General features: G+C 40.9%; 1 protein-coding gene across 5 annotated transcripts in view; it reads right to left on the bottom strand.

Moving 5' to 3' along the window:
• The window catches only part of EXPH5 (exophilin 5), a 105,088-nt gene that overhangs the window by 30,169 nt on the left and 47,761 nt on the right, over window positions 1-27,158 (bottom strand). For 2 of the 5 annotated variants that reach the window (XM_027563819.1, XM_027563820.1), the window contains exons 2-3: window positions 8,057-8,217; window positions 4,462-4,624 (exon numbers count right to left, since the gene is read on the bottom strand). In XM_027563819.1, coding sequence (XP_027419620.1) covers window positions 4,462-4,624; window positions 8,057-8,217 — 324 coding nt within the window. Of the gene's footprint in view, window positions 1-3,436; window positions 4,195-4,461; window positions 4,625-8,056; window positions 8,218-27,158 lie in introns of those variants that run through there. The other 3 variants (XM_027563822.1, XM_027563823.1, XM_027563821.1) reach the window with 2 other exon arrangements.

Raw genomic sequence — 27,158 nt, 5'->3', positions numbered from 1 at the left:
TCTGGCCTCTGCCAAATACTCCCACCCCACCTCTTATCAGTCTCACCTTATACTGGGTCACTGAACCTCAGTGACCTAGATGGATTCTTGCTTTTTTCTAGTTTCTGAATCTTTGTTGTGTCATTCTTTCTGCCTGGCACAACCTCCCAATTCTAAATTGCCTAGCTCAGTCCTATATGTCCTTCAGACACTGGCTCTCTTTTTCCAGGAATGCTTCTGGTTCTCCAGTCTGAGTTAAGTGCTTCTCCTATAACAATCTCATGGCATGAATGCCATGCATCTACCACAGCACTCACCATATTACACCATAATCATCAGTGTATTCACTGATGTCACTCAGGTTGCAGCTAGGCCAGAAGGCATCTCTTCTCAAGATCCTTACTGTCATTTGCCTGAAAATCACCATAATGAATATATGAATCCATGATGATTGTAATGTGATTGTCACTTCCTAGAGTTCTGCCCAACTGTGCACAGTCATCTGGTGTTCCCTGCTAGATTTTAAAGCCCTCCAGCTGAGGACTTTGCCTTGTTTTCACGATTTTATCTCCAGATCTAAATGCAGTATCTAATCAACAGAGTAGGACTTTGATGAATAAGAGAAACTATCACATGCCAGGAATTCTGACGGCCCTTACCATAGTGGGGAGTAGGAAGCTCTGCTGCTGTAGCTCCCAAACCTGGATAAACATCCGAATATCCTAGAGAAATAAAAATCAAGGGCCCCACTTCAGACCTGAGTCAGAATCATAAGGCTGGGGCCTGGTAATCTGTCATTAGATTTAAGTGCTGGTGAAATTCTAATAATGATCAACCAGATCAACTGGGAACCACTCCCTGTGTCTTGCTTCTCCCTCCTGTCACCACAATGGGTGCCACACCTGGGATCACTGAAGGAGCATTTCCAAAGAAGGATTTGCCTTACTCTCATTTCGCCTTTGATCTAGGTGTCTTACATTCCTGTGTCCTCCAACTCAAACCTAGGTACTTGGCAGGAAGAAGGAAGATGGTATAGTAGGACATTTGGAAAGAGAGAAGGAGGAAAAGAGAAAGAGAGACAGAAAACAGAATTCAGGGAGAAAAAGTTACCTGCTCTTTAAACTTTCCAAAATTGCATTTGAACTTTTTGCTTATGTAAACAGAGGTTGCAGCTAGACTGCTGGACTGCTGTGTACATCCTGTGATAGATCAGACAAATTTGGGCATGTCTGAAGAGCAGCTAGGGGGCCTGGATCGATCCACCAAAACACTTTGCATCCTCAGGTGAAAAAACCATCCTAAAGGGACAGGGTAGTCAGCATGCGCGCCCTCACTCCAGGAGAGCAGCTGTCGCTCTCTGATCGCAGCATTGTGCTGAGTGCTTACTGTATGCTACACACCGTGCAGGTCCTCAAAGGAAAGAGGTCAATTTAAATTTGACTGCGCATGTTACTCATGAGCCTTATGAGCTATTTCTCTTGTACTTCCTCTTTGCTCTAATCCTTGGGACTACAACAAAGGGAAGAGTAGAGGGCAAAACAATGCACCGCCCGAAAATCAGCATAATGAACTGGGGGCACGTGGCTTCACAGCTTCGAGAATTTGTAGGCACAAAGATAAAGGGCCCCCTTGCAGGATGACTTCATGGTGGAGTGTGTTGGCTCATAGGACAGAGGGTGGCACACCACCTATTCACGGAGGGGAGTAATCAGTGGGATAATGGGGGATCTGGAACAAGAAAAAGTAACTGGAGATACTATCGGGCCGCCAGGAAAGCTGCATTTATAAGTTCATGGCATACACTGTTAGGTACTTGCTGAACTACGTGGAAGGCATTTGTGAGGCAACGGAGTTACTGAAATTCTGCGGTGGGGGCTGAGTACCATATGTCTCAGATAATAAACGCCCCCAAACAAGATGCGAGAAAACATAACTTATAGGGAAATGTTAAGAGAAAGATCTGCAATCCTGTAAGCCCTCGGTATCTGTGGGTTCTGCAGACTCAACGAGCCATGGATGGAGCCCCCATTGGCTGAATCTGTGGATAGAGAGTGCTATCTGTACATTTTTAATAAGATACTCGAGCATCTGTGGGGTTTGGTATCTGCAGGAGGTCCCAGAACCAATCCCCCACAGATACCAAGCTACAATTGTATATGTATACTTTTCTTGAATTTGCTGGCTAGCAATAAATGATTAAAGCACTAGTGGAAATTATTTCTTTGTTTCTGGGGTTGTGGTAGAGTCACAGAGAGTACAGTTTAATTATTTACAAATAGGATTAAAATAATAATGGGATAATTAGGTAGTACATAAATTTGGGAGGAGAAACTTCAGTAGTCATATTTGAATCAGAAATGGCAACAGTTTTTGCCTTTTTGTTAATTAATGAAGTCACTATGTTCCCACAGCTTTCTGGGGGTTGGCCTTCTTTCTGTGATTTGCAGAAGATCCTCTAAAACTGCTTGGCTAACTTGTTCTCCAGAGGACCGAGTGTGACAATGTCGAGTTTTGATGGCTTCAGCAAGTAGAAACCTGACTGCTTCCCAGCGCAGGATGACTGTGCTTCCCCCAGGGCCTTTGTCAGTTCCTCCCACTGTGCTTATAGGCAAGGAGCCGCTCCTGTCTGATTCTGAAGCTTGCTTCTGTATTTTGAAAAAGATCAGAACTGCTGAACGAAAAAAGCTCCACTTAATAATAAAGAGCCCCTCAGACTGTATGACCATTTACTGTCCTACCACAGTCCTACACACCCTTAAAAACAACCTCTCCCCCAATACACACATTCAAATTCAGGATTTAGATCCAAATATTTAGGTCACGCTCATATTTAAAAATAAAAAGGGTGTATTTTTATGCTTTATCTTCTGAAACCTACTAGGAGCAAAAAACAGTGTATTTGTTACATTTTAAACCAGCACAATTACAGTTTGAAAATAAAATGTATTTAAAGATGGCAAATCTGAAAACTGTGAAACATAAACATATGCTTAAAGGATAAAATTTGTTTCATTTTTATATGTTGTGTTTGTCTGGTTAAATAAGTCATTTTGGTATTTAAGAAGAACAGTTGCTAAACAGAATTTTGCAAGAGTTTCATTAAAAAAATTTTGATCTATAACCAAAATCCATGATACCCAGAATGAAGACTGTTTTTTTTTACCTTCTTTGATTCACTTTTGCAGCAACTTACAATATGAGCTTGAAATTAACTTGTCGGTTACCTCAACTTTTCCTAGTTTACTAATGTTACATTGTTCAGCTACAATAAAACTCTGCCTTAAAGAAAATTACCTGAAACACAAATTACATCATAAGCCCCAACCACCCCTCAAATTAAGAATATTTCTATTCTCTTTAAAAGAAATATTTCTTATAAAGGAAATACTCAATTTTAAATTGTCAAATGAGAGAATTACTAGTGTTTTAAACATTTTTACAAAGAAAAGCAACTCACCGGTTTGAAGAGTATTTCCTTGTAAGCAACTCTCGTAGAAAACAATCACAAAAATCTACACTTTGTTCAGCTCTTCAGTATTTTGTCAAGGACAAAAACAGCCTCAGCTGAAAGCTGGAAGTAAAAACCTTCCATTCCCCTAAGAGGGGAGGACAGAGCTGAGTGAGTCTCAGAAACTCTTCACATACCTCGCCAGCTGCTTGCTGCCTACTGTTTTTCAGCAAGAGTGACCTCCAACACCTTTTACTTAGCACTGCAGTGCACACTTAATGGCACACAAGAAACATATCACGTGCCAAGCCAACACCTTAAGAGGGTGGGAAGCTTTTCAACCAGGAAGACATGCTGAAAATACTTAGCAGTCAGCTCAATTGCACATAAGCAAAGACTTGCTTGTTTTTCACAAAACAATCCAACAGCATAATGAGTCAAGACGAACTGATTTACAGTTTTCAACTGGGAATCAACTGGAACCATACCTCCATTGCTCTCAAAGCTTCCCTTTCTTCACTTGAAGTTTAAGTTCCAGGCAACTACAGAAGAATGGCTGCTCTGAATATTTGTAATGATGGTAACATATTTTTCTCTGCTTCAAAATTCAGATTTTCTCTACTCTTTGTTCATCTGATTTACGTTCATTTACTCTTTATGCCCCAACTCTCCTGACACACATACTCCTCCAGTAAGGAGTAGTTTTGATTTAAATGTATCTTCATGACCAGGAGATAGACCAGGCTCTTGGAGCAATGGAAAAACTGTCAATAATTGTTTCTCAACATTTAACCCATTATTCACCTTGTCCACCTCCTGGGACTTGTGCCATTGGTTAGAAGTTGGATTTCAGACAAGCTCAGTTTCAAAGTTTCATAAGGACTTTGTCCCTTACAGAGCTCAGCCCCGTTTCCTTTGTTACTATCTGGAATTAAATGCTAAGAACAAACATTAAACATTCTGAACACAAAACAGGCTGCTGGCCTCTGGGATCCGGTAACTAATGAGCTGTCACATGATCTGAGTTTACTCACCCTGTCTGTCCCAGCGATTGAAGCTTTGAAGTCTCCTTTCTGGATTTTCTGAATGAGAACAAGGAAGCAAATGATGATCTGAAGCTCAGCCGAGAAGGAATGGATGTTGGGTTTCTTTGACTGAATATATTTTTAGATCTTGATGTTTGTAATTCCACAGGGTCTAAATGAAAATTATAAAAATTTTGCATGACTAAAATATTTTCAGGTAAATATATTGGAGAACTAATCTCTCTTCACCGCCCCCCCCCCCCCCACCCCACGCAGTCTAGAAATGCAGGCATCCCTATATGAACTGGGGGGTGGGGGGTTCATCTCTATATGAACCTCAGGAACTAGGGGCACTCCTGTGCCATGGACGGTTCTGCTCATTGGGAAAAAAACCTCACAAAAAGTAGGGAGTCTTTCGATATGTATTGTGGACTGCAGTTCTATAGAACGTCCCTCCCCCTATTCCAGCTTCAAGGCTTTCTCAATGTATCTTCCCCATGGCAAAGCAAAACCAAAACTTTGTTAGGGACCTCATTCAATTCTCATGCCACTCTTAACTAACATGTCCTTTAGAAATCTTTATTTTGGTGCTTTAAAACCATCGTGAGACACTACATAACTTTTCATATCAAAGAAAGTAAAGGAAAAGCATATTAGACCCTTCAGAGTATTTCTTATTCCCATCAAAAATCTATATCTGTGTATATGTATTTGCTACATATATACTTTATATGTGGGTAAGCATGTAACATAAATATGTATAATATATGTACAGATAATATATAGTATTATTTATGAGTACTAAAAATTCTAAGGCAAGAGCTCAGCTCAGTCAGTTCAGCCGCTTAGTTGTGTCCAATTCTTTGAGACCCCATGGACTGCAGCACGCCAGGTTTCCCTGTCCATCACCAACTCCTGGAGCTTGCTCAGACTCACATCCATCAAGTCAGTGATGCCATCCAACCACCTCATCCTCTGTCGTCCCCTTCTCCTCCTGTCTTCAATCTTTCCCAGCATCAGGGGGTTTTCTAACGTGTCAGTTCTTCTCATCAGGTGGCCAAACTATTGGACCTGCAGCTTCGGCATCAGTCCTTCCAATGAATATTCAGGACTGATTTCCTTTAGAATGGACTGGTTGGATCTCCTTGCAGTCCAAGGGACTCTCAAGAGTCTCCTCTAACACCACAGTTCAAAAACATCAATACTTCAGTGCTCAGCTTTCTTTATGGTCCAACTCTCACATCCATACATGACTACGGGAAAAACCATAGCTTTGACTAGAGGGACCTTTGTCAGCAAAGTAATGTCTTTGCTTTTTAATATGCTATCTAGGTTGGTCATAGCTTTTCTTCCAAGGAGTAAGCGTCTTTTAATTTCATGGCTGCAGTCACCATCTACAGTGATTTGGAGCACAAGAAAATTAAGTCTGTCACTGTTTCCATTGTTTCTCCACCTATTTGCCATGAAGTGATGAGACCACAAGCCATGATCTTTGTTTTTTGAATGTTGAGTTTTAAGCCAGCTTTTTCACTCTCCTCTTTCACTTTCATCAAGAGGCTCTTTGCTTTCTGCCATATGGGTGGTGTCATCTGCATATCTGAGATTATTGATATTTCTCCTAGAAATCTTGATTCTAGCTTGTGATTCATCCAGCCCAGCATTTCACATGATGTACTTTGCATATAAGTGAAATAAGCAGGGTGACAATATACAGCCTTGACGTACTCCTTTCCCAATTTGGAACCAGTGTGTTGTTCCATGTCTGGTTCTAACTGTTGCTTCTTGACCTACATACAGATTTCTCAAGAGGCAGGTCAGGTGGTCTGGTATTCCCATCTGTTTCAGAATTTTCCACAATTGGTTGTGATCCACACAATCAAAGGCTTTAGCATAGTTAATGAAGCAGATGTTTTTCTGGAATTCTCTTGCTTTTTCAATGATCCAGCGGATGTTGGCAATTTGATCTCTGGTTCCTCTACCTTTTCTAAATCCAGCTTGAACATCTGGAAGTTCTCGGTTCACATACTGTTAAAGCCTAATTTGGAGAATTTTCAGCGTTACTTTGCTAGTGTGTGACATGAGTGCAATTGTGTTGTAGTTTGAACATTCGTTGGCATTGCCTTTCTTTGGAATTGGAATGAAAACTGACCTTTTCCAGCCCTGTGGCCACTGTTGAGTTTTCCAAATTTGCTGGCATATTGAGTGAAGCACTTTAATAGCATCATCTTTTAGGATTTGAAATAGTTCAGCTGGAATTCCATCACCTCCACTAGCTTTGTTCATAGTGATGCTTCCTAAGGCCCACTTGACTTCACATTCCAGGATGTCTGGCTCTAGGTGAGTGATCACAAGATCGTGGTTATCTGGTCATGAAGATCTTTTTTTGTATAGTTCTTCTGTGTATTCTTGCCACCTCTTCTTAATATCTTCTGCTTCTGTTAGGTCCATACTGTTTCTGTCCTTTATTGTGCCCATCTTTTTTTTCTTTAAGTGTTTTTTTATTTCTGGCTGTGCTGGGTCTTCGTTGGTGCTTGGACTCTTTTCTTGCTGTGGTGAGCAGGGGCTGCTCTCTCCTGGTGGTGCGCGAGTTTCTCACTGCGGTGGCTTCTCTTGCAGAGCACAGGCTCTTGGGTGATCAGGCTTCAGTAGCTGCAGCACGTGGGCTCAGTAGTTGTGGTGCATGGGCTTTAGATGCCCTGCTGCGTACAGAGTCTTCCTGGACCAGCGATCGAACCTGCGTCCCCTGCACAGACAGGAAGATTTTTAACCACTGGACCACCAGGGACGTCCTATTGTGCCCATCTTTGCATTAAATCTTCCTTTGGTATCTCTAAGTTTTTTAAAGAGATCTCCAGTCTTTCTCATTGTATTGTTTTCCTCTATTTCTTTTCATTGATAACTTAGGAAGGCTTTCTTATCTCTGCTTGCTATTCTTTGGAACTCCTCATTCAGATGGATATATCTTTCCTTTTCTCCAGAGCTACATATATCAAGTCCATCATACTGTAGTACTTTAGACATGTTGACATGCTGGTAGTTACAGTGTTAGAATGTCTATGGAAGACATTTGTTTGAGCTCATTTATGGGGTTTAAGTTACCAAAGTACCAGAAGGGTGGAAGCGTCTCTACCACCTGTTCTCCTCATTCTCTGTTCTCCTTTGCCTCCCCTCCTTTGTCTCCCCCTCCTTCTGCACCATCATTCCATTTATTTAAATGCTACCATGTTAGGACTCAGTACTTTATACATATTATTTTATTTAATTCTCAATAACCACCATATGATGATCATACCCATTTAAAGATGTGAAAATTGAGGCTTACAGAGAGTCACATGAATTCTGATAGAATCGAGAGGAGAGAGAGAGAGAGAGGATATTTGAATCCAGCCCTTTTTGATATTGATGCCTGTGTTCTTAACCACAGTGCTGTCTTGCATGACTATAAAAACACCCGCCCCCACCAAGACATCACAGTACCTTTTCAGTTCACTCTTTTTATTGTGCACTTTTGTCCCTTATGATTTAAAAATAGTCCTAAACACGGATTGGTTAAATTGGAGATCCACTGAACCTTTATCTACAATGAAGAGCCATAAAGTCTCACCATTTTCTGCCATCCCCTTTCTCAGCCTATGTGTAAGCGGTTGTTTTAACATTTGGCTAACATCTGTTTCATTACAAAACTTTTTCCTTTGAATTTCTTCAAACCATTCACCAGTCACTCCTTGAAGCCATCTGATATCCCTCTTTGTCTTCTGGAGTTTGCTGAAATAAAACAAAAATACACAGGCTTTAAATTTCTTCACATGAAGTGCAAACTCATGTGATGGGTTAAACTTTACCTGGTGGAGGAGTTGCATAACCTGTAAGTCCAGGGGAAAATTGGCTCTAGTTCAAGTTTCCTTTTCACTACCCTACCATGTATGTATTTTGACTGTAATCATCTAAACACGATGACAATCTTAAAGTTTTTCCTAGTAGTTGAAATAATCAAGTTGCTGAGGACATTGTGGGTTGAGCATTGTGCAAACCTGACCTGATAATGCAACTGATTGATAGATAATTTTAATGACATGGAGAAACTAGAACACTCTAGTTCTGTTTACTCATTCATTTATTTGTTAGCAATCAGATGTTTATTGAGCAATGTTTACGCAACAGGTCCTATAACAGATGTCAGCAGCAGTTCTTGGTTGCTTAGTCATGTTCAACTCTTTGCAGTCCCATGGACTAGAGCCCACCAGGCTCCTCTATCCTTGGAATTTTTCAGGCAAGATTACGAGAGTGGGTTGCCATTTGGGTCCTTATTTGCCCATCCAGTGGTCAAGAAGAAAAGCTTACATGGAGAAAAGAAATTGCTAAATGTAATGGTCTTAGATAATGCAATTCTTTAAACACAAAATCACAAAAGCCTGTGATGAGGGCATGGCTAATGCTCAGTAGTAAGGGAAAGTGTGATTTGAACTTAATAGGAAAAGTTATCCAAAGCACAAATGTGTCTGACCCGTACTTCCAGAATGTCAGAACTGAAATTCTGCTATTGTTTCTTTTTCCTTCTCTCCTGTCCTTATCTACTTAGTCTTCTTTCAAATGAAAATGCTGCTCTAAGTTCTTAGTTAAATCATCAGTTTTGACTTTTTTTTTTTTTTAAAGCAGATCATTTTTTCCATTTGAGGAAGACCCTAGAACTGTTTGGAAATGAGAGATGTTTAATCCAGAGGGAGACTGCCTTGGACAGAGGTAAATAAAGCAGGAAGGGGAGTCAGAAGAACCTAATGACAAATTTCATCAAAGGGTCAGGTTGACAAACTTCTGAAGAAAAAAGCCAGGCTTCTTGTTGGGCTCCAAGCTTGGGAAATTCTGCTGCTTTGGAAAGAATTTCTTATGACTCCACAGTTGCTCTTTATCCAGGGTCCTCTGTGAAGCACAAATGTTAGAGACTCTGTACTCCTAAGAAAGCGGTGTGCAAGACAGCTGCAGAATGGCTAACTTGGGGTTAAAGGCAATGAACTGTAATGGTTGCAAGTCAGGTTCCTGCTTAGGGCTATGATACTGTCATCTTATAAAATAATCAAGAGGGAAGTCAGAGGCCATCCTGTCCAGACTTGCATTTTGAAAAGCATTAAGCAGCAATCATCACATCCTGTCCACATACTTTGCATTAGTCCCTTCTATTTTGCCATTGCTACCCCTCTAACACGTAGTCACTCCTGTCATTCTTACAGACTAAGATACTACAAGTACCTGCTTCTAACCAGTACTGACTGCTGTCAACTTATCCATACCTTATTTATTACTGTCTCACTTTTTTTTCCTTTTTTTGGCCATGCCACACCGCTTGCAGGATCTTAGCTTCCCAACCAGGGACTGAACCCTGGATCCAGGGAAGTGAAAGTGCTGAGCCCTAACCACTGGACTTCCAGGGAATTTATTATTCCATGTTTATACATGACCTTTAGTGTCTCAAAGCCCTCCCAAGTGATCAGACCACAACATTCAGCAGCACCCCTGCCCACTTCTCAAAACATCCTTCTCATTTCAGAGGACAGTCAAGCTACTTGACTTGGGAACTTTCTAGTCTTTATTTTCTTGGGCCCCAAAATCACTGAAGATGGTAACTGCAGCCATGAAATTAAAAGACGTTGCTTCTTGGAAGGAAAGCTATGACAAACCTAGATAGCATATTAAAAAGCAGAGACATAACTTTTTCAACAAAGATCTGTATAGTCAAAGCTATAGTTTTTTCCAGTACTCATGTATGGATGTGAGAGTTGGACTATAAACAAAGTTGAGCACTGAAGAATTGATGCTTTTGAAATATGGTGCTGGAGAAAACTCTTGAGAGTCCCTTGGACTGCAAAGAGATCAAACCAGTTAATCCTAAAGGAAATCAGTCCTGAATATTCATTGGAATGACTGATGCTGAAGCTGATATAAGCATCTGAATGCAGAGTTCCAAAGAATACCGAGGAGAGATAAAAAAGACTTCCTCAGCGATCAATGCAAATAAATAGAGGAAAACAACAGAATGGGAAAGACTAGAGAACTCTTCAAGAAAATTAGAGATACCAAGGAAACATTTCATGCAAAGATGGGCTCGATAAAGGACAGAAATGGTATGGACCTAACAGAAGCAGAAGATATTAAGAAGACGTGGCAAGAATACACAGAAGAACAGTACAAAAAAGATCTTCATGACCAAGATAATCACAATGGTGTGATCACTCACCTAGAGCCAGACATCCTAGAATGTGAAGTCAAGTGGGCCTTAGAAAGCATCACTACGAACAAAGCTAGTGGAGGTGATGGAATTCCAGTTGAGCTATTTCAAATCCTGGAAGATGATGCTGTGAAAGTGCTGCACTCAGTATGCCAACAAATTTGGAAAACTCAGCAGTGGCCACAGGACTGGAAAAGGTCAGTTTTCATTCCAATCCCAAAGGGCAATGCCAAAGAATGCTTAAACTACCGTTCAATTGCACTCATCTCACATGCTAGTAAAAGTAATGCTCAAAATTCTCCAAGCCAGGCTTCAGCAATACGTGAACCGTGAACTTCCAGATGTTCAAGCTGGTTTTAGAAAAAGCAGAGGAACCAGAGATCAAATTGCCAACATCTGCTGGATCATCGAAAAAGGAAGAGAGTTCCAGAAAAACATCTATTTCTGCTTTATTGACTATGCCAAAGCCTTTGACTGTGTGGATCACAATCAACTGTGGAAAATTCTGAAAGAGATGGGAATACTAGACCACCTGATCTGCCTCTTGAGAAATCTGTATGCAGGTCAGGAAGCAACAGTTAGAACTGGACATGGAACAACAGACTGGTTCCAAACAGGAAAAGGAGAACGTCAAGGCTGTATATTGTCACCCTGCTTATTTAACTTCTATGCAGAGTACATCATGAGAAACGCTGGGCTGGAAGAAGCACAAGCTGGAATCAAGTTTGCCGGGAGAAATATCAATAACCTCAGATATGCAGATGACACAACCCTTTAGGCAGAAAGTGAAGAGGAACTAAAAAGCCTCTTGATGAAAGTGAAAGAGGAGAGTGAAAAATGTTGAGCTTTAGCTCAACATTCAGAAAATGAAGATCATGGCATCTGGTCCCATCACTTCATGGCAAATAGATGGGGAAACAGTGGAAATAGATGGGGAAAAATAAACAGACTTTATTTTTTCGGGCTCCAAAATCACTGGAGATGGTGATTGCAGCCATGAAATTAAAAGATGCTTACTCCTTGGAAGGAAAGTTATGACCAACCTAGATAGCATATTAAAAAGCAGAGACATTACTTTGCCAACAAAGGTTCGTCTAGTCAAGGCTATGGTTTTTCCAGTGGTCATGTATGGATGTGAGAGTTGGACTGTGAAGAAAGCTGAGCGCTGAAGAATTGATGCTTTTGAACTGTGGTGTTGGAGAAGACTCTTGAGAGTCCCTTGGACTGCAAGGAGATCCAACCAGTCCATTCTAAAGGAGGTCAGTCCTGGGTGTTCTTTGGAAGGAATGATGCTAAAGCTGAAACTCCAATACTTTAGCCACCTTATGCAAAGAGTTGACTCATTGGAAAAGACTCTGATCCTGGGAGGGATTGAGGGTAGGAGGAGAAGGGGACGACAGAGGATGAGATGGCTGGATGGCATCACCAACTTGATGGACATGAGTTTGAGTGAACTCTGGGAGTTGGTGATGGACAGGGAGGCATGGCGTGCTGCAATTCATGGGGTGGCAAAGAGTAGGACATGACTGAGCAACTGAACTGAACTGAACTGAAGCTGAAGATCCAATACTTTGGATTGCATTGCTGACTCAGTGGACATGAATCTGAGCAAACTCCAGGAGATGGTGGAGGACAGGGAAGCCTGGCGTCCTGCTGTCCATGGGGTCACAAAGAATTGGACATGTCTTAGTGACTGAACTGAGCTCAATAAATATAACTGTTATTTTTTCTAAAGCCTCCATATAACACTAACTCTCTTTAAAATAGTCACACTTCATTTAATTTCATCTCAAGCATTCATTCCACACTGGCACTCAAATCCATCACTGCCTGTTTCTTTTTAACATCTGGCCACTGAAGTCAGAAATCTGTACCTCTATGTGAATACTCTGTGTGAGTCTTACTCCAGGAAATGGATCTTAAAGAAATAGCCCTTCTCCAAGGTACATTAATTTAACTGAACATTATGCAGTTGCTAAAAATTACTTGGGCAATGTAGTGTCCTGTGAAAATGCATGTGACATAGCATGAAGCAGAAAAAAAAAGTATAACATTTTATCTATAGTTATAGCTATGTGAAAAATAATGCACCTATTTGGACACACTAGAGAAAGAAAAATAAACACCTGATTTCTTAAAATAGAATAATTACAGGTATCAACTCCACTTTTAACTTCTATAAAATTATGTTTATTCAGGAAGTACAATATATTTTTCTTTTTGTTTAATTGTGAATTTTAATTTATATGATCATTTTCCATTATAATTTTTCTTGTAGATAGAGAAAAATCAATCATCGTATTTTCACAATCCTAATGCAATCAGTATTTCCCTTTTGATGTGATATTTTTTCTCTGCATTTCTCATATGGTTGTAATAAAGTGTATTAAATATACACTTGTGGAAAGCCTCCTAGAGAGAAGATACAGAGATACAATGGTGAGCAGAGCAGATATAGCTACTATCCTAGAGAGCTTAGTGTCTAATGGGAGAGGCAGATATGAGTCAAATAATGATACAAACATAAGATAACAAATAGTGGTAAATATGATTTCTTCATTCAAAACAAATCTGAACTCTGGGCAAAGATCAATGAATAAGTCAAGTCCTTGCCATCATGGAATTTACAATCTGCTGGGGTAGGAGTGGAGGCAAACAATAAAAAATTAAGCAGGTGTTATGAGAGCATATAATAAGGGGATCTGGTTATGTGAGGTGGAAGTAAAGATTTCCTTAAGAAGATGACATATAGCCTGAAGGATGAAGCAAAAAGATGGTGGGTGGACAGTTCTGGGGGAGAGCTTTCCAGGCAAAAGAGTAGTAGCTGTAGAGTAAATGCCCCCAAGGAAAGAAGCAAGGAACTGAAACAAGGCTGGCCTGGCTGGAATGTGGAGATGGAAAATGAGACTAATTAAAGGGGAGAGCAGAAAGGTAGCTGCTATATCATGCAAACTTGAGGGTTGGGTTAAGCAGTTTGACCATTAGTCCTGGAGCAGTGATAAAGCATCAATGACAGGGAAGGAGCATGACACATCAGATTTGTACTTTAGTTTTATTTTATTGATTGATTTACTTTTGGCTGTGCTGGGTCATTGTTGCTGGACAGGCTTTTTTCTCTAGTAGTGGAGAGTGGGGGCTATATGGGCTCAGCAGTTGCAGCGCATGGGCTTACTTGCTCTGTGGCACAAGGGATCTTCCCGGGTCAGGGGTCGAACCCGTGTCTTCTGCATTGGCAGGCAGATTCTTTATCACTGAGCCACCAGGGAAGTCCCCAGATTTGTACTTTAAAAAGATTTACCTGGTGGTCCGGTGGTTGGGAGTCTGCCCTCCAGTGTAGGGGACACAGGTACAATCCTGGCTGGGGGACTAAGATCTCATGTGCCACAGAGCAACTAAGCCTGTGAGCAGCAGCTAGAGGGCTCTCATGCCACCACTACTGAGCCTATGTGCTCTAGGCTGTGCTCTGCAACAAGAGAAGTCTGTGCACTGCAACTAGATAAAGTTCATGTGGCACAATGAAGAGTCCACACACCACAGTGAAGACTCAGTACAGCCAAAATAAAAAAAAAGATCACCCTAGACTAAAAAGAAATCCAACAAAATGAAGAGGCAACCTACTGGATGGGGGATGGGGTGGGTGGGATATTTGCAAATCATATTTTATGATAGGGGTTAATTATCAAAATATACAAATCACGCATAAAACCCAATAGCAAAAAAAAAGCAAAGTATGTGATTTGGGCAGAGGATCTGAACAGACATTTTTCCAAAAAAGACATACAGATGGCCAACAGGCACATGAAGAGATATTCAATGCCACAAATTACCAGGGAAATGCAAATAAAACCACTTTTTACCTGTCCGAATAGCTATTATCAAAATAAGAAATGACATGTTGGTGAAGATGTGGAGAAAAGGGAACCCTCAATGCACTATGTGTGGGAACACAGTTGGTGCAGCCAACGGAGACAATATAGAGGTTCCTCAAAAAATTAAAAATAGAACTACTATGTCATCCAGCAATTCCACTTCTGGGTATTTATCTGAAGAAAGTGAGGACACTAATTTGAAAAGATATGTGCATTCCTGTATTCACTGCAGCATTATTTTCAATAATTAAGATAGGGAACAACCTAAGTGTCCATTGATGAATGAATGGATAAAGAAAATGTGACTTTATACACACAGCCATAAAAAGAAGGAAATCTTGATGAAATCTCGCCATTGACTATGACATGGATGGACCTTGAGGGCATTATGCTCAGTGAAATAAGTCAGAGAAAGACAAATACTATATGACCTCACTTGTATGTGAAATTTAAACAACAAAACCAAGTTGATAGATACAGAGAATAGATTGGTGATTGTCAGAGGTTGAGGGGAGGATGCCAGGGTGGGACAAATGTGTGAAGGAGGTCAAAAGGTACAAAATTCCAGTTATAAAATAATTATGTCATGGGGATGTAATGTACAGTATGGTGATAATAGTTATTAATACTGTACTAAATATTTTGAAGTTGCTAAGAATAGAGATCTTAAAAGTCTTCATCAAAAGAAAAAAAAAGCTTATAACTATGTGTAGTGATGGTTGTTAACTAGATTTATTGTGATGATCATTTCACAATTTATACAAATATTGATTATTCTGTACACCTGAAATTAATGCTGTAAAATAATTTTAAAGGCTTTTTACATTAACGAATAATGTCAGTTACACCTCAATAAAAAAAAAAATTTTTTTTAAATATCATTCTAGCAGCAGGTGGAGAAAAGATTCCAGTGGGGAACAGAAGAGAGTGGTCAGGGTACTTACAGGGGTGAGGAGAGAGAGACCCTGTTTACTTGGACAAGGATAGTCGTGGTAAAGTGGAATAAAAGTAGAAAGTACTCAGAGCTACTAAGTGGGTAAAACTGTCAACCAAATGATTAAGTGACCTTGGAAGGTTAGGGACACGGACATGTCAAGAAAGATTCCTCAATTTCTAATTTCCGTAGGTGCATAGAAGAAGTCAGTCTTCAGATAATACATATATAATCTTCAAAAATTATATATAAAACACCTTCAACATTACTTATTTTTGGAGCAATCATTAAAGATTTACATAATATTCAAACTACTATGATTTCCATAATTTATTTTCTGTTCTTCTGGTATAGAACATTGTTATTTTCCTTATAATATTGCTTAATGAACATCACTGCACATTTTCTATTTTCACAGTGCCCTGACAGGTGCTGAAGTAGAATTATCGGATCAAAAAGTCAAAGTGTTTTTATGACTCTTTATTTTTATTTTTTTCAAAATGGCTGCAGCAATATTACTTACGCCAGCAACGTGTAAGACTACTAGTGGTCATCCTTGGAAGACTAGATATTATTATTTTGATTATTTTTACTTCCTGAATTTTATACTTTCAAGGTACCAAGTTTATAATGTGGGCAGCTATTTTTTCTTTTAAGAATTTTTTTCTCATCTTAAAAAATATGCTATAAAAAAAGCTACATTTCTTTGATAAGAAGTTTGAACACTTTCCCATATGTCTGTTTACTAATTATATTTTGTGTTTGGCAATTGTACATTTCATCAATTTCTAAATCAATGTCTCAGAGTTTTTCACTGTAATGTGAGAAACTATTTCCCCCAGGTTTTTAAAATTCTGATTAAATTTTGAATATTGAGCCATATAAACCTCATTCTCTCTCAAGGCTTAGAGTAGGTTAAAACATATTTAGTCTGTAAGTTTATGCTAATATTTGTCTCTAAAAGAATAAGAAATGAAATGTGGATAGTGGTTACATGTAGATAAATGAAAAGGCAAGATTTTGAAGAAATCCAGTGGCTTTTAAATCAGAAGTATTCCAAGGTTGTTAGGAAAATGGGTGAATATGGCTATGATTTTTCCTGTGGTCATGTGTGGATGTGAGAGTTGGACTGTGAAGAAGGCTGAGTGCCGAAGTGTGGTTTGAACTGTGGTTTTGGAGAAAACTCTTGAGAGTCCCTTGGACTGCGAGGAGATCCAACCAGTCCATTCTAAAGGAGATCAGCCCTAGGATTTCTTTGGAAGGAATGATGCTAAAGCTGAAACTCCAGTACTTTGGCCACCTCATGCGAAGAGTTGACTGATTGGAAAAGACTCTGATGCTGGGAGGGATTGGGGGCAAGAGGAGAAGGGGACGACAGAGGATGAGATGGCTGGATGGCATCACTGACTCGATGGACGTGAGTCTGAGTGAACTCCAGGTGTTGATGATGGACAGGGAGGCCTGGCATGCTGCGATTCATGGGGTCGCAAAGAGTCGGACATGACTGAGCGACTGATCTGATCTGATCTGATGTACAACCAAGGGTGAGAAAATTCAACGGTAAGATAGTAATTTTATTCTGAATTAATTAATTCTTAATTAACTGAATTCTGCCAAGAGAATGCACTGGTCATAACAAAGACCCTTTTTCAACAACACAAGAGATGACTTTACACATGGACATCACCAAATGGTCAATACCAAAATCAAATCGATTGCATTCTTTGTACTTGGAGAAGCTGTATCTAGACAGCAAAAACAAGACCTGGAGCTGACTATGGTTCAGATCATCATCTTCTCATGGCCAAATTCAGGCTTAAACTAAAGAAAGCGGGGGAAACCACTAGACCAGCCAGGTATGACTTAAATCAAATCCCTTATGAATATGCAGTGGAGGTGATGAACAGAGTCAAGGGATTAGATCTAGAAAACAGTGTGCCTGAAGAACTATGGACAGAGGTCGTAATATTGTACAGGAGGCAGTGAACAAAACCATCCTAAAGAAAAAGAAAAGCAAGAAGGCAAAGTGGTTATCTGAGGAGGCTTGACAAATAATTGAAGAAAGACGAGAAGTGAAAAGCAAGGGAGAAAAGAAAAGGTTCAGTTCAGTTCAGTTCAGTCGCTCAGTCGTGTCCGACTCTTTGTGACCCCATGAACTGCAGCACACAAGGCCTCCCTGTCCATCACCAACTCCCAGAGTCTACCCAAACTAATGTCCATTGAGTCGGTTTTGCCATCCGGCCATCTCATCCTCTGTCGTCCCCTTCCCCTCCTGCCCTAAATCTTTCCCAGAATCATGGTCTTTTCCAATGAGTCAGCTATTTGCATCAGGTGGCCAAAGTATTGGAGTTTCAGCTTCAGCATCAGTCCTTCCAATGAACATTCAGAACTGATCTCCTTTAGGGTGGATTGGTTGGATCTCTGTGTAGTCCAAGGAACTCTCAAGAGTCTTCTCCAACACCACAGTTCAAAAGTATTAATTCTTCGGCACTCAGCTTTCTTTATAGTCCAACTCTCACATCCATACAGGACCACTGGAAAAACCATAGTCTTGACTAGATAGACCTTTGTTGGTAAAGTAATGTCTCTGCTTTTTAATATGCTATCTAGGTTGGTCATAACTTTCCTTCCAAGGAGCAAGCATCTTTTAATTTCATAGCTGCAGTCACCATCTGCAGTGATTTTGGAGCCCAGAAAAATAAAGTCAGCCACTGTTTCCACATCTATTTGCCATGAAGTTATGGGACCAGATGCCATGATCTTCATTTTCTGAATGTTGAGCTTTAAACCAACTTTTTCACTCTCCTCTTTCACTTTCATAAAAAGGCCCTTTAGTTCCTCTTCACTTTCTGCCATAAGGGTGGTGTCATCTGCATATCTGAGGTTATTGATCTTTCTCCTGACAATCTTGATTCCAGCTTATGCTTCTTCCAGCCCAGCATTTCTCATGATGTACTCTGCATAGAAGTTAAATAAGCAGGGTGACAATATACAGCCTTGACGTACTCCTTTTCCTATTTGGAACCAGTCTGTTGTTCCATGTCCAGTTCTAACTGTTGCTTCCTGACCTGCATACAGATTTCTCAGGAGGCAGGTCAGGTGGTCTGGTATTCCCATCTCTTTCAGAATTTCCCACAGTTTATTGTGATCCACACAGTCAAAGGCTTTGGCACAGTCAATAAAGCAGAAATAGATGTTTTTCTGGAACTTTCTTGCTTTTTCCATGATCCAGTGGATGTTGGCAATTTGATCTCTTGTTCCTCTGCCTTTCCTAAAAACCAACTACACCCAACTAAATGCAGAGTTCCAAAGAATAGTGAAGAGAGACAAGAAGGCCTTCTTCAATGAACAATGCTTAAAAATAGAGGAAAACAACAGAAGGGGATAGACCAGGGATCTCTTCAGGAAAATTGGAAATACTGAAGGAACATTTTGCCCAAAGATGGGCACAATAAAAGGACAGAAATGGTGGAGACTTAGTAGAAGCAGAAAAAATCAAGAAGATATGGAAAGAATACACAGAAGACCTGTACAAAAATGATATTAATGACCTGGATAACCACAATGGTGTGGTCATCACCCAGAGCCAGACATTCTGGAGTGTGAATTCAGGTGGGCCTTAGGAAGCACTACTGTCAATAAAGCTAGTGGATGTGATGGGATTCCATTAAAGCTATTCAAATCCTTAAAAATGATGCTATCAAAGTGTTGTACTCAATATGTCAGAAAACCTGGAAAACCCAGTACTGACCACAGGTCTAGAAAAGGTCAATCCTCAATCCAGTTCCCAAGAAGGGCAATATTAAAGAATGTTCAAAATATTGGACAATTGCACTCGTCTCCCATGCTAGTAAGGTCATGCTTAAAATCTTGCATACTAGACTTCAGCATTACTCAAACCAAGAACTTCCAGACCATTTTACCTGTCTCCTGAGAAACCTGTATGGGAGTCAAGAAGTAACAGAACCCTGTATGGAACAACTGATTGGGTCAGGATTGAGAAAGGAGTATGACAGGGCTGTCTGTTGTCACCCTGTTTCTTTAACTTACATGCTGAGCACATTATGAGAAATACTGGACTGGATGAGTTACAATCTGGAATCAAGATAGATGGGAGAAACACAAACAACCTCAGATATGCAGATGATACCACTCTAATGACAGAAAGTGAAAAGGAACTAAAGAACCTCTTGATGAGGGTGAAGGAGGAGAGTGAAAAAGCCAGCTTTAACTAAATATTAAAAAAACTAAGATCATGACATCTGGCCATTACTTCAAAAGGTGGAAGCAGTGACAGATTTCATTTTCTTGGGCTTTAAATCATTGCAGATGGTGACTACAACCATGAAATCAGATGATTGCTTCTTGGCAGGAAAGCTATGACAAGACAAAGCTATGACCTAGACAGTGTGTTGAAAAGCACTCTGCTGACAAAGGTCCATATAGTCAAGGCTATGGTCTTCCCACTGGTCACATACAGTTGTGAGAGCTGGACCATAAAGAAGGCAGAGTGCCAAAGAATTGATGCCTTTGAACTGTGGCACTGGAGAAGACTCCTCAGAGTCCCTTGGACAGTGAGATCAAACCTGTCAATCTTAAAGGAAATCAACCCTGAACACTCATTGGAAGTACTGATGCTCAAGATGAAGCGCCAGTATTTTGTCACCTGATGATGTGAACAGCCAACTTATTGGAAAAGTCCCTGAAGCTGGGAAACATTGAAAGCAGAAGAGGGTGTCAGAAGATGAGATGGCTGGATGGCATCACTGATATAATGGACATGAACTTGGGCAAACTCCAGGAGATGGTGAGGGACAGGGAGGCCTGGTGTGCTGTAGTCCATGGGGTTGCAAAAAGTTGGACATTACTGGGCGACTGAACAACAACAATGGCATTATGTTTACATATTACTAAATAAGTAAACATAAATAGCTCTGGCCCTTGAAGTAAAGATAAACCAGTAAGGGAAACTATGAATGACATAAAAGTCTAAATAATTTGCTGCTGCTGCTGCTGCTAAGTCTCTTCAGTCATGTCCAACTCTGTGCGACCCCACGGACGGCAGCCCACCAGGCTCCCCCATCCCTGGGATTCTCCAGGCAAGGACACTGGAGTGGGTTGCCATTTCCTTCTCCAAGGTATCAGTAATTTAACTCCTTAATGTTATATACCCACAAGCCCTGTAGTCTATAAAATAAATACAGTCTGTATACTTATAGAGGTTGACTGAGCTTCTTACGTTAAAAAGAGCACACCAGTTATAAACTCATTTACTTAAAAAATAAAATATCAAATTAGCTCAACACTAGCAAAAAAAAAAAAAAAAAATCTGAACATAAAGCAGGGGTACCTTGATGCGTGAAACTTAAAAAGACATTGTTTTAAGTTTTAACTGGCCTCAGTCTAAGAGAGAATATTTGCTTGCAAGTAGAATTCAACCAATTTCATGGCCAGCCTGCACAGGGCTCTTCCTCATCTATTTTGGTTTGTTATATATTCAGCCAATCATTTCAAGCACACAGTTCACCTTATGCCCAAGAAAATAACCTCAATGTTACAAAGGACATGCATATAGACAAATCACCAGTATATAGCTTTTTTGCTTCATTAGCCCAGCTTGACTCAGCATATCACAAGGGACTGCTGTCTACACATGAAATTTGTCTACCCCCAGGCTGATTAACTTGACTAAACAAAATCAGGTCTTTTCTTGCAGTCCCAGCCTTCTGTTCCAAGTCCAAATGCTCTTCCTTCATTCATAGGAATCAGTCTGCCATGTGCTGCCTTCAATTCCATTCTAGAGCCTGCAATGAGGCTGTCCTCTGAGGTTCCTCCTTCTACGTTAAATTTCTTTCCCTTTTTCATCTTTGAGTAATAAACCCATCTCCCCTGTCCTCCTCTTTGTACTCCCCCACTGTGCCCCTGCTGACCGTTGCCACTTACTGTTCTTTGCCCATGTTTTTCTGAGCAGATCTCTGTCCTCATCTCTATTTTCATGACTATGTACTAACCATCGAGAATGTATTCTTCATCTTGCAGTCTTTGGCCCCACTTGTCTGCTCCCTGAGAACCAAACCCTGGCCTGTTCTTGAGCTGCCCTCAGATGGTAGAAAGAGCACAGAATGAGGGTTAGGTTCTAGCCTAATGGGTGATCTTGGCCAAATATTCAACTCTCTTGGCTTTGTTTTTCTCGCCTGTGAAAGAAGATTCAACGACACTGTAGGTTTTTATCAAGCAGGCCTGCACAGTTCCTTTCACGGCTGAAGGCATACTCCTTTGTGGAGTGATTTTGTTCCTCCTCTGCCTTCTTGAATCTGGGCTGGCCTTATGCTTGCTTAGACCAACTGAATATGGTAAAATGAAATTTGAGACTTTTGAGTCTAGGCCTCAAGAAGCCTTGAAGCTTCTGCCTTCTCCCTCTAGGAATCTTGATTCTCTGGTCTGAAGAAGGCCCAGGCTAACCTCTCCTGGAGGATGCATTCATGTGTAGAGAAGGACCCAGCAGAGTGCTCACCAATTGCCAGAGATGTGAGCAAAACTTTCTTAGACCATCTGGACACTGTGAAATGAAATATTTCCTGTTATATTGGTGGGCAAGAAATGTCACAGCCATCAGTGATTCTGGCCCTCCAAATGTGAGTGAGGGCTCCCAAAAGGGAACACAATGCCTGAGATCCAGCAGATGCCATCACCCCCTATGGTGATTGCTGAGGAATTGGTGGAATGCAAGAAGCAGTCATTCACCACATTTGCCACTCCTAGCAGTGAACAAGGAATTAAGGATGCAAACAATCAGAAACAGGATTTGGCCCCAGATAGCTGAAGTACATACAAAAGGAATGAATTCAGTGACCTCAGAGGCTTGCATTTTCTCATACAAAGAAGATAGGTTGCTAAATTCCTGGTTTTTCTTACTTAACAATAGTCTTTGATGTTCAGACTGCCTGCCTCCTTTGTTTCAAACTAAGCCTGCTCCCTCACCTGACTTCTCGGAACAGTATCCTCAGGGTTACTGAGATGCTTCCTCCGGGGCTCAGAGTCCTTAACATTCCCCCTAAATAAAATAACTCTCTACTTTCAGGGTGTGACTATATTTTTTAGTAAACAACACCATCTAGCTGCCAGATGAATGAAGCCAAATGAGTAATCCCAGCCCAGACCAGGAGAAGCACCTAGCTGAGCCCAGAACAAAGGGCTGTCCCTTATAATAATAAATGAATAGAAGTTATTTTAAGTCTTTAAGCTTTGGGATGGTTTGTACACAAAATTTTTTTAAAAGGACAAAGATAAGATTATTTGGAAGATATCTTCTGGTCTGAAATGTATAGTCAAACAACTCATCATTCTCACATTTAATTGAATCATTGAGAAATCATATAAGAACTGAAAAGGGGCTTAAAGCATAATCAGGTCAAGCTCCCTGTCTTTAGGTGAAATAACAGCAATAAGAAGCAATAAGGCAACATACTGTGTACTGAACACCCACCATCTCCCAGGATTCAGCAGTCATCCTCAGAAAGCTGCACAGGTATCATTGCCTTCATTTACAGAGACCAGCAGGCTGGGGCAGAAGAACTGGGATGGGAGCTCACGCCTCACTGGAAAGCCAGTGGCAGCCTGACCTAGCTCTCTGTCTCTGGGTACTATGAACCTCATTAATAAACAAGGCAACCAATACAAGCTCAAAGGGACTTTTGCCAATTAAAAAGGTGACAGTGTGTATTCAAATGTGATTGAGGAGAGAGCGGTTAGATAAATGTTGAAAGCAAACAGGTCCCCGCAAGCCAGAAAACAGGAATTACAATTGCCATTTTATTGTCAGAAAAATCTCCAATTTCTCAAAATAGTTTCCCTTATCATTACCTCTTGCCAAGGGCATCAATTCCTCTTTTGGCTGTTTTCACCTCCCTTTTCATCTCCTCAGCACACATCTTTTCCCTCTACTTGTCTTATTTCCTTGGTTTCTACACACTGATCAGTTTCCTTTCACAGCTGACATATCTATCTTCTTACATCGTTTTTGCCTTCCAGGCAGCTAAGCATCCTGATCTCTATCAAGCCTTGACTTATTCACAGGGACCTTACACATCCTCCCCAAACCCCCCACCTTATCATAGTCTCACTGGCTCAGTTATCAGTAAACCCTAGAACAAATTGCTCAATTACACTGAATCCTGTAAAAGTGTATTTGTCACTTGAATTAGAGGAGATCAAAGCAGCATTAAAGTTTTCCTCTCACAGAGGAATTCAAATATATTTTTGTTTTATATTGCCTAGCAACCACAACACACAGAAAAGAAAAACCACAACATACATGAGTGCAGGGGGTGGGAACTGTGTCTGAGTCAAAGCCTAAACATTGAATTAGTGTAATAGCAGACATAGGATCAGTCTGTTCAAGCAAGGGCTTTTCCAACCCTGAAATCCCAAGGAAACTCACCATTTGGGGAAAATGTTGCCTTTTGTTTTCCTGTGCCAAAGGTGATACTTCCAGGTCTAGATTTCTCATCACTTATGCTCTAGGGAAAGCTTTAGGACAACTACTGTGAGTTCTCAGCCAGGAAGAGGCTGAATAAAGAATGCAAAAGCCCTTGTTCAGTGGCTGTAACTGAAGCTTTACATTTCAGGGCCTGGCCGCTCTTCTCTTTGTTTGTTCTTTTGAAAAGATTTTTTTTAACAGCCACTGCCCCTGATATCAGAGTCTATTTTTTGGCTCAGTCCAAGGCCAAGACTCAGAAAGGGACAGGGATTAGGTTAAAATGGGCAGGTGTATTGGAAAAATATGTCCTTTTGATCACAGTAAAGCTAAACCATAGAAGGAAGTCTGAGGAAGGAAGCTCACATAAGGAAAAGTGATAAACAAAAGCAAGCAAGAGATGACAAAAACAATAAACATTTAGAACTCTAAGAGTGGTAGGAAATAATGGCACCAGTATTCAAGCCAAGCTAGATAATAAAGTCCACTTAATATCCCTGAATGGCTGTGATTGATCCAACCTAGAATAAAAGACCAGAGAAGGCAATGGCACCCCACTCCAGTACTCTTGCCTGGAAAATCCCATGGACGGAGGAGCCTGGAAGCCTGCAGTCCATGGGGTCGCTAGGAGTCGGACACAACTGAGCGACTTCACTTTCACTTTTCACTTTCATGCATTGGAGAAGGAAATGGCAACCCACTCCAGTGTTCTTGCCTGGAGAATCCCAGGGACGGGGCAGCCTGGTGGGCTGCTGTCTATGGGGTTGCCCAGAGTCAGACACGACTGAAGCGACTTAGCAGCAGCAGCAGCAGCAGCAGCAGAATAAAAGACAACCTTTTCTATATTTTAAAAATTAACCTGTGTAAATCTTCTTGAATGCTTATTCTCATGTGATACAGAGTCACAACAAAAGATAAAAATGATCTAAGTAATACGAAGGATGTGTAATTCCTTTACTGGTTCAGATCACAGCAAGTCATTTCTTATTGATTAGTCACCCTAAGGAAGGTGGCTAGAAAAGACCAGCTGTCCACACCAAGGCCTAACTAAGAGTTTAAGTGCCATCCCCTCATCTGGCCTCATGGGTTTCTGTCTTTCTAGTTTTGTCTTATCTCTTTCTTAACCTATTTATGGAGTAGGAAATGGCAATCCACTCCAGCATTCTTGCCTGAAAAATTCCATGGACAGAAGAGCCTTGGTGGGTTACAGTCCATGGGGGTCACACAGAGTCAGATACAACTGAGTGGTTGAGCACACACACAATTCATTTATACCTTTTACCCGAATCACCTGGGAAAGCATCCAGTGTCACCTCTATAATTGCCAAATCATATTGAATCGCTCGTCATGCTCCTGTTTGTTTCACTAGCTATCAGCTCCTTGAGGACAAGTGTCATGTCTCATTTCTCTTAATGTATGCAGGGCCTAGCATGGTCTTGTAACCGAGCAGGACCCTGTGGGTACCTCTGTCAAGTTTATGATTAACCTTCTCATCTGACCCTTTATTCCTTTTCTTATTCAACACTTGTTCTCCTTAAGATTGAGGAGTATCAAAGAAAAGGAGGGTTATTATAACCAGGCAGGACACCATGGGACATTCCAAGGACAAGCCTTCTCTCATATTCTCTGCTTTAGCTCCTCTCTGAAGTACCTAGATAATAGTATTTGATGCACAGTTTCTGAGCTGTTTTGCAGATATTAAAAAAAAAAAAAATCCCCCTTTCCAATAAACCAGTCAATCCTAAAGGAAATCAATGCTGAATATTCCTTGGAAGGATTGATGCTGAAGCTGAAGTTCCAATTCTTTGGCTACCTGATGGGAAGAGCTGACTCATTGGAAAAGACCCTCTTGCTGGGAAAGATTGAAAGCAAAAGGAAAAGGGAGTGGCAGAGGATGAGATGCTTAGATAACATCACTGACTCAATGAACATAAATCTGAGCAAACTCCAGGAGACTTGAGCTAAAGTAGGACATGACTTCACGACTGAACAACAAAAACAACTCTAACAAATGGAAGATGTTAACTACTTGAAAACCATCAGCACATAGCCCCAGACCTCCTGGAGCCTAAGAATTGATCATGTTAACCCCTGTGACACCAACCTGCTACCTCACCATCAGCCAATCAAGAGAATTGTGCACAAGCTGATCACAGACCCTGAGACATCTTTTTCCTCACCTGGCTTTTTAAATTGTGTTGTGGAAACCCTCTGGGGACTTTGGCAGTTTTAGGGCATGGGCCACCTGTCTCCTGGCCTGGCCTTGCTCCAAACTCTGACATTTCAGCTTGTTTGGCCTCACTGTGCATCGGACACACAAAATTCCATTAACAGTGTCTTAGCTGGGATCAATCAATACATATTTGCTCAACATTTGGAGTAAGGAATGAGTGCTATGTTCATCATTGTGAAGCAACTCAGTCAGTATTTGACATAAGTGAGAGACATGATCCTGCACACACAAAACGTCACGTATGCAGGAGACTGGTTCAAGATGGCAGAGTAGAAGGATGTGCGTTCATCTTCTACCAGAGCTCCCAAATCACAACTACCTGTTGAACAACCATCATCCACTGAAGAAGTGAAGTTGCTAAGTCGTGTCTGACTCTTTGCGCCCCCGAGGACTGTAGCCTACCAGTCTCCATTCATGAGATATTCCAGGCAAGAATACTGGAGTGGGTTGCCATTTCCTTCTCCAGGAAATCTTCCCGACCCAGGGATTGAACCTGGGTCTCCCATATTGTAGGCAGACACTTTACCATCTGAGCCATCAGGGAAGTTCTCATCAACCACTGGAACCCACCAAAAAAAGATACCCCACATCCAAGGACAAAGGAGAAGCATAACAAAATGGTAGGAGGGGTACAATCACCATAAAATCAAATCCTGTACTCACCGAGTGGGTGACCCACAAACTGGAGAACAATAATACCAAGGAAGTTCTTGCACTGTTGTGAAGGTTGTAGGCCTCACCTCAGTCTCCCAAGCCCAGGGGTCTGTCCAAGGAACTAGGAATCCCCAGGGAATCTGACTTTGAAGACTAGCAGGATTTGATTACAGGACCTCCACAGGACTGAGGAGAGCAAAGACTTCACTCTTAACATAACATAAATAAAACATTGATTGCACTAGGATCCAGGAGAAAAGAATACTGACTCCACAGGAGACTGAGCCAGACCTACCTTTGAGTGTTTGAGGGTCTCCAA

Source organism: Bos indicus x Bos taurus, chromosome 15, assembly GCF_003369695.1.
Source record: "Bos indicus x Bos taurus breed Angus x Brahman F1 hybrid chromosome 15, Bos_hybrid_MaternalHap_v2.0, whole genome shotgun sequence".
Lineage (NCBI taxonomy): Eukaryota > Metazoa > Chordata > Mammalia > Artiodactyla > Bovidae > Bos > Bos indicus x Bos taurus.
The sequence above is the reverse complement of the archived record's forward strand: the minus strand, read 5'-3'. Positions and strand labels throughout refer to the sequence as shown.